The 9,073-nt window shown below is 38.6% G+C and overlaps 1 protein-coding gene across 1 annotated transcript in view; it reads left to right on the top strand.

Moving 5' to 3' along the window:
* Nucleotides 1-8,696, top strand: part of LOC107558904 (SLIT and NTRK-like protein 6) — a 15,903-nt gene extending 7,207 nt beyond the window's left edge. Inside the window, exon 2 of the mRNA XM_016242603.1 lies at nt 5,625-8,696. Within this exon, the coding sequence (XP_016098089.1) occupies nt 5,644-8,127 (2,484 nt within the window). The 5' untranslated portion in view covers nt 5,625-5,643 and the 3' untranslated portion in view covers nt 8,128-8,696. The remainder of the gene's footprint in view (nt 1-5,624) is intronic.
* Nucleotides 8,697-9,073: the final 377 nt, after the last annotated feature.

Below are 9,073 nucleotides of genomic sequence, written 5' to 3' on the forward strand. Positions count from 1 at the left end.
ACACACACACACACACACACACACACATATATATATATATATATATATATATATATATAGTTGTGCTCATAAGTTTACATACCCCTTGCAGGATGTGCTTATATGAAACAAAATAAGAACCCCGCCTATATATATATATATATATAGTTCAGTCATGAAACTCTAGATGGTGCAGGTGATGGGTTGTTAATGTAACAGATGATATTCAGAGAGTTAAACGACTTGGCACAAGCTGATTGGTTCATACTGCATATGCAGCCAATGATCTTACTGCCTCGCATTTATATGGCTGGCTAGCATTCACTAGAGATTCCTGCAGCGCGCTTTCAGAGTTTCTCTGAAAACCTCCACCTTCCCCAGCTCCACCTGTATAGATCTGCTATGGGTTATTTTATATGCTATTTGTGCAGCAGCAGTATGTCTTAAATACTCATGGCACCATATCGCCATATGCATTGGCAGTAGCAAGTTCCTGTATTGCTCAGCAGCAATAATCTACAACTACAGCAATAACCATCAGCAGCAGCAATTCAGCAGCAGCAGCAGTGTAGCAGATCTATTCTGCCAAGACCAAATACATTAACATTGTCATATCCATCACCATGCTAAAATCTTCCGAGAGTTGTCATGATTGAAATATATATATATATATTCATTTATTTATTTTCAGTGCTGTGTCTATTTCAGGTAATAGACAACAAGACCACTCAGTAGGTTTTGAAACAGAGCCAAATAAATTGTATGCATATAAACTTTGATCCCAAGATCAAATGTTCCAGTTGTTTGGATCAAAATGATACATTATTTAATACACCCTTTAAGGACAATGAAAACCCCAAATTAGTTCTTATGTCATTACGTTGGGTGTGGATATTAAATGGTCTGGCACCTGAGTGTCCTGATTTTTAACACGCTTGTATAATGGAAGCTCACTAGACCTAAATTATTCTACCTGGAATGAGGTTGCAACCCTAACTGCATTGTCTTGTAAAAATGTCACATTTGTCATGTTCATACTCTGCAGGCTGAATTGGTTTGACACCAGCTTCACAGAAGACATGAAAGATAAGACAATACTTGCAAAAGTCTAGGAAAATTAAAGTTGTACCTGTCCTTTAAATAGCATATGGTAAGCAGATTATGCAAATGGCTTGTGGTTGTTTAAGCAGTTTATTTGCTCCTGTGTGACAGGACCACAGCCATTGATTGCTATGCTTCATTGGTCAACCTTGTTCTGGTGGTGTTTCATTACTGATCAGATACATAATGAATGACCAACCCTTAGAAATGTGTCCGAGACAGCCGCCATTCTCTCAACCTGCTCAAGCAAGACAATGCCCGCTGTCGACAAACAATACTTCTCTGGGGACTGGAGCAAATATAATTTCCTTTTTTTAAAAGGTTAGCATCATGAGATTCTACTAAAATGCAAATGAGCTCCAAATATAAAAAAAGGACCCAAAGAACTTTACTTTGCAATTGATAGTTAAGTTGTGTAGATTCTTTGTCTTTGGCAGCTGGTTCGAGAGATGCTTGTGTTGCTGTAGGCTTGGAAGCAATTGAAATTCAACATTGCAGGGTAAACGGCACATATGGGGCCATACAAAAAATGTATTGCCTCAAAACAAAAGACACTGAATTGTGATGCCAAGATAAGATAGTAGAAGCAAGCGCACACTATATTTCCTCTGTTATGGATATATGAAGCTCTCAGCCACAAACAAGTTCACTAGACTCATACAAAATAGCCTTGAGGGTTATTTTTCTTTGGTTTAATTTATTTGAACGTTTCACGGGACATATAACATCAAACAATGTCATCAAACATTCACCAATGTGCTGCTGCGATGGATTCTTCTTTTGGGAGTCTGCATTATTGTCTGATGTTCAGAGGAACTGGACACTTAGCATATATATACATACATACATATGTGTGCATGATGTGGGGTGGATACATTATACATCTTTGGATGTCTTCCATTTCTCTCTGGCATGTGTCACTTCAGTTGGAACAAAAGAGTTACTGTGTTTGTACAGTGTGAAATAGGATTTTTCGCAGTCGTAAATAAAACAGAGTATGTTTTACAAGAAAATGTGATTTTATTCTTTATGTGAGAAAATGTGTTAATTGCTATTTCTTTGTAATAGCTCAATTATTTGTACTAATTGAAGTGAAAATACATTTCTACACCAATTGTATGTATATATTTATCTATGTAGTTGTCATCTATGAAGTTCAAATATAAAATAGTGTTTCTCTTAGACATGATGGATGTGTGTAACATAAGATCTGTCCTATAATCATCTTGTTATTCCAACAAGAAATCAGAAACCTCAGAATTTAATTGAATTAAACAAAAGGACAATAATTATTGTGAATAAGTCCCCAAAGAGATCTCTTTAATGTCTCAGTTGTTTCTCCTAGACAGCATTGAGATTAAAAGCAAAGCAAATGGAGATGTTTGACTGAGGTTTCCTGCTCTTTTGGATTTTTGTACTTTGAAAAAGAACCATAGTAATATTAGGATTGTGCTAAGGCTTGACAAGATACCAAGTCTTAGATTTCAATATAAACTTGAATTTGTTTATAGTGTATCCACATTCATTTTACACATCCATATTCCTTCTGTAGTCAACAATTATGTCAATTGTTCTTATTTGCTACATAAAAGAGCAAATTAAATTGCAGACTGTGTTTTCTTGAGCAATCAGAGCATGCCATTATTGAGATTTGTTCTACAACTAGTGGATTTGAGATTATACAGTCTTTTTCTCAGTATAGAAGAAGCCTTAAGCAAACATCTCCATTTGTTCTACATTTAATCTCCTCACTGTCTAGCAGGAGAAACAACCGAGAGATCAAAAAGATCTTATTCGTGACTTGTCTTTCCTATGGGATAGCCAATACACTTTGGGTAACCATGCAAGAGAAAGACAGGAACATTTGCTGTATCAGGACAGATGTTAGACAGGCAGGTTAGGCATAAACCTGAGGCATGAGAAGTCACGGGCCGAGATCTATATGCGTATGTGTGTATATAGATAGATAGTTAAGTAGATGTATATTAGGCCCTGCTTAAATGCATGAGAGCGCAATATGTAGGCTTCAGTGGCTTCTAATGGACCACAAATTCTCTCCTCACTGTCAGCCACACACTGCTTGCTAAAAATAGGAATGGGACTGTGTTTTTTTTCTCTTCTTTGTCCTGTCATCTAGCATGACATGCAAAGCATTCATATTCTCTGCAGTTTTTGTAATCTTTTAATCTAATTTTATTTATGCCCCCGCCCCTTCCACTGCCGTTCTACCTGCATCCTCAAGAGAGATGACAAAAACCATCTTTGTTGTCTTCACACACCGTGTTTGCTCATTGCTGTCAGCGCACGCAGTCTGTAGGTGTCATGTGGCATGCCGGACCGTTCAATGTTTGATTTCATGTCAATACAACTGGGAAGCCTTTCATTCCTCGCAGATTCTCTGGGACGCTTGGGTGTTTTATGTTTCAGTTAATTTGCATGGAACTGTTTTATGTCGTTTTAAATGACATTGTAACGAAGAATAGTGTGTGGTTATTTTCCTTCGGTGGAACTGTATGAGGAAGAGGTTGCTCCGGGAATTTATTTTTCCTTTAAATATCAACTTTGTCCTAGACGTGTCTCATAAAGTTCCTTTGAAGACAAAAAAATACAAAAGAAACCATCTTTGACATTTAGCGTATGAATATACAGACATAAAATGAATGTGAATAGCAGATCAGATCATTTGGTCTTGGAATAATTTTCATAGAATGTTCATAGGAATGTCTTACTTTTGATTGCAGATTTTAGTATGATCTGAGCAAAACTGGATACAATGTGAGAAGTAAGATGGTCTTCATCATCATCTCCCTCAGATTCATTCCTCGCAGATTCTCTGGGACGCTGGGGTGTTTTATGTTTCAGTTAATTTGCATGGAACTGTTTTATGTCGTTTTAAATGACATTGTAACGAAGAATAGTGTGTGGTTATTTTCCTTCGGTGGAACTGTATGAGGAAGAGGTTGCTCCGGGAATTTATTTTGCCTTTAAATATCAACTTTGTCCTAGACGTGTCTCATAAAGTTCCTTTGAAGACAAAAAAATACAAAAGAAACCATCTTTGACATTTAGCGTATGAATATACAGACATAAAATGAATGTGAATAGCAGATCAGATCATTTGGTCTTGGAATAATTTTCATAGAATGTTCATAGGAATGTCTTACTTTTGATTGCAGATTTTAGTATGATCTGAGCAAAACTGGATACAATGTGAGAAGTAAGATGGTCTTCATCATCATCTCCCTCAGATATTTATCCTGAAATCCTGAAATCTCCCAAAATAAAAACTGACACAACAAAGTAGTCATATGAATCATATTAATTTAACAATTCTGATTCCTAACAGTTTCAGTAAAACATATTTTTGGACATTTGAGGAATAAATATTTAGCCAAATCATTAGATTTGCAAAATATGTGTTTTATTATTATTATTATTATTATTATTATTATTTATTTAGGAGTCATAAATGCAGTCCAGTAATTAATTCCATTCATTCATTTTTTTTATAAAAAAAATATTTTTCAAAACTTATAAGACATCTGATGAAGTTGTATTTTTTGATCGCTCAAAAGAAAATATTCTATAGCGTTTTTCGCTGAATAGTGATGAGTGAAAGACGCAATGAAAATACCTTAGTGCTGAGTCGGCGCAAGAATGCATGCACATGAAACATTAACGGTAATTCTGTTCCAGTAAAACAATTTTTATTAAATTCTGAATAAGAACCAGTTCTTGGTTTCAAACCTACAAATAAGACAAAGGCAATTGTTGAATGTTGAAGATAAACATTAATGTGGAAGAACCTGTTCATACTGAGATCACTGACTTGTGTATTGTTTATGGACAACTCATTTCTGTTTCATTCAAATTAATTCTGAGATATAATTGTTTGCATAGTGAGATGATTATAGGACACATATCTTAAAGCGCACTCATCCAGATGTTTGAGATAACAAGGTCAGGAAAACTATTCTAATTATGCACAGACAAATCTCACAGGATGTCTGCTGCTGAGGACTGATGTAAAGTATATTGTGCATCATTCAGAATGTCGTGGTAAAATATAGGCTATGCATGCATACAAATGCTTTGCCTTTATTGTGAAAAAAAAAGTTTGGTTGCTTGATCTACAAATTGTGAGACATGAGACTGTTTCTTGATTAGAATGTAATTATCCCAGTGATTTGAGATACTTAATTATTTCCCTAAGTATGTAATGTGATATAATCATCACTATTATCATCACCATCAATGACGCAACCAAATTATTCATTTAGGAATATTACAGTGTTAGTTGCTGTATAAAATGTTCTAGTATTCCACTCAACGCTTGTATGCAATAACGAAATGCAATACGTTAGGAACTTGTAAATATCTGTATTTAGGCACAGATTTGTTTTTCCCAAATCATAGCCTGTTTATTTCATTAGATTGAGCACTGTGAACTTGCAATAATTCCCATAGTTCAGTGTTATTTTATGAGTTTGCTTAATGCACACAATAATTACCTTTCCTTCTCTCCCCTTGTGTTGTCTTTTTAGATAAAAGGAAGGAAACAAAATGCTGGCCAGGATCATTTTTGTTTGCTCCTTCTTTGCTGCTGCTAGTTTTGGAGATACTGAGCCTAAGGCATTGTACGGTGGAGCTTGCAAATCTTTGTGCACCTGTGAAGAGAAAGATGGACACTTGTACATGAACTGTGAAGACAGAAACATAAGCAAAATCTCAGACATGAAGGTACCATCAGATATGCCTTTGCATTTAAACCTGTATAAAAATGACTTAGTGGAGTTACTTGCAGAGGATATGGATGCTTTCAAGAACGCCATCACCTTACATCTTGGTGCAAATAGCATACAGGAGCTTGAACCTGGCGTGTTCAGTGCACTGGGATCCCTAAGAAAGCTGCACATAAACAGCAATTTCCTGGTCATGCTGAAGGAGGACACATTTCACGGCTTGGTAAATTTGGAATACCTTCAGGCTGACACAAACTTCATCCGGGTCGTGGAGCCTGGGGCCTTCAGCAAGCTTGTCCGTCTTAAAGTTCTGATCCTCAATGACAACTCCATCGAGTTCCTTCCAAGCAACATTTTCCGCTTTGTGCCTCTGACACATTTGGATTTGCGTGGGAACAAGCTGCAGACACTGCCGTACGTGGGTTTCCTGGAGCATATTGGTCGTATCATGGAGCTCCTGTTGGAGGACAACGACTGGATGTGCAATTGTGAAATCTTGCATTTGAAGGTCTGGATCGAGAACATGCGGGCGCAGTCGTCTATCGGCGAGGTGGTTTGCAACAGGCCTGAGGATCTTAGAGGCATTTCTTTGGCCAGGGTCAAAAGGGATTTACTTTGCCCCTCCCATGCCGACATCAATCTCGAAGAGCCATCAAAGTCTTTAGACATGGTTGTCACCCCATCCACCAAGGTTGCTCAGATACCGAATGTCAACGATGGCACAAAAGTACCCACACCTGCAAACGGCCTAGGGACATTTTGCGTGCCAATGTGCTCTTGTCCTCCCCAAAGCATGGGTTTCTTAATGCACTGTGAGGACCGAGGCATTCAAAGGATATCTGATATAGGCATTCTTGAACAAAGCCCAACCAAGCTGTTTTTGACAGGAAATATGATACAGCGACTTTTCAAGTACGACTTTGTGACGTACGACAGTCTGGAACTGCTCAATTTGGCAAACAACCAAATAGACTACATTGACAATGAAACCTTTCTGAGTTTGAGCAATTTGAAAAAGCTGTACCTGAATGGAAACAGGATAGAGAAAATCTCATCAACAATGTTTCTTGGCCTTCACAATTTGGAATACTTGTACTTGGAGCATAATGTCATCAAAGACATTGAGGCCGGATCATTCAACCCTTTGACAAATCTAAAGCTCCTGTTCCTAAACAACAATCTACTCAACACTCTCCCTGCGCAGATATTTCGTAATGTGCCCTTGGTGAGATTGAACCTAAGGAAAAATGTCTTTATGCACTTACCGGTGAGTAATGTGTTGGAACAGCTCAATTATTTGGAGCAAATTTATCTTGAGGACAATCCTTGGGACTGCACTTGTGATTTGGTCAGCCTCAAACAGTGGGTGGAAAAGCTAAGCAAGGACACCGTGATGGGTACCATCTTATGCCACACTCCTCAAAAACTGTCTACTGCTGAGGTTAGAAACCTGAAGCATGATGTTCTCTGTCCTGGCTTGGTCACCTATAAGTCCTTACCTGGAGACACCAAGGATGCTATTGTAGCCACGCCTGCGCCAGGGGTCAGCACCAGCGGCTTCTTCCGGTCTCTGACAGAAGCAGTGCCACTATCGGTGCTCATCCTCTGCCTTCTCATCCTGTTTCTGACCTTCGTTTTCTGCGCTGCAGGGATCATTGTGTTTGTGCTACACCGTCGGCGGAGACAGGCCAAGAAGAAACAAGCCGAGGAGCAACCTCGCGAGAGCAGTCCCATCCACCTGCACTACAGCATGTACGGCCAGAAGACCACCCACCACGTAACTGAAAGGCAAGGACCCGGCATGTATGACGAACCTTCCCGTAGCCCCATTGTTCAGGTCTGCAGAAACCCTAGTTACTGCTCTCAGCACAAACAATATGAGTTGGACGAGTATGACAGTGAGAAACCTAAGCATTTCTGCCATAGCATCCTCGACAAGGAGAGCGACTCCCTCCTTACGGGACCCAACGTGAAGTTCAGGGCCGTCACCGACTACCCTGCTGAGTTTGTGAGTTTAGGAGATGCCAGCTCCTTGTACAAGAACATCTTAGAAAGGGAACGGGAGCTCCAACAACTCAGCCTCAGCGAATATCTCAGGAAAAACATATCACAGTTACAACCAGCGGTGGACATGCAAGTCCCCAACCACCACAAGGAGCTTAAACTAATGGAGACTCTTGTTTATACAAGGCCACGGAAGGTCATGGTGGAACAGACTAAAAACGAGTACTTTGAACTCAAAGCCAACTTACATGCAGAACCAGACTATTTAGAAGTCTTAGAGCACCAAACGACTTTCAACTGAGATAAGTACACTGTATACTTTGATTTGACAAATGATACTCCAAGTGCCTTGACAGTTCATTCTGAGTTCTGATTTAGCTCGAGAGATATAATAAAACAACGTCAGAGTAGAGGCAATTCTCACGATACGATCATTTGATGTGGACACAATGTCTAATTTCATGTGGACCTTTGACGTTAGCATTGCAGATGATGGATTATGCATTCTAACAAAATTCCAGCCACACTGAAAGAGCCACAAACAGTTGTCTTTGGACAAGATTGGCTTTGATACCAGAACATTTGTTGTGCATTGAGGTTAATGCATTCTCTTTATGTTTGGTAGGGAAGACTAGCATAGAGTAACTTCACCTTTCTATCTGTATCTCTTATTATGTACGTGACAGATCTTCAATCACTGTTTATCTGTAGCAATGGAAGAAATTGTGTTATTTTCTGTCATACAGAACATTTATGGTTAGTTAAATGATTCCCTGATTTGCTAAGTTTTGAATTAAACATTCCCAACACAGTTTTTGTTCATTAAATATTAAATAATGGTTGTATGTGGATTGCAAGATGTCTGAAAATTGCATTTATTAATAAATAAGGCGTCATCAAGAGCGAGTAGCTTGCCAAACGGCTATTGTTTTGACCCTGAGGTCAGACTTTATGAGTGGGCTCATTTATCGTGCCTGAAATTGGCCTCTCACCTGGAATTCTCAACACGCCTGGAGAGTTTGTTCAGAAATCATGTCACACAGACCCACTTGCTCATTACCTCCACTGCTTCTGATATGGACAAAAACTCTGCTGGGCACCCTTGGAGAAAATGAAAAGAAAAGAATTGCACTACTTAAAATACCATTTAAAGGTGGTTGATGACAATCACATTGTTAATCCACACAGTCTATGCCATTTCCCCATAGGAAAACCAAGTAGTGTAGCATCTGGTTTGTATAATAGTG

Source organism: Sinocyclocheilus grahami, unplaced genomic scaffold, assembly GCF_001515645.1.
Source record: "Sinocyclocheilus grahami isolate Dianchi unplaced genomic scaffold, SAMN03320097.WGS_v1.1 scaffold665.1, whole genome shotgun sequence".
NCBI classification, from domain to species: Eukaryota; Metazoa; Chordata; class Actinopteri; order Cypriniformes; family Cyprinidae; genus Sinocyclocheilus; species Sinocyclocheilus grahami.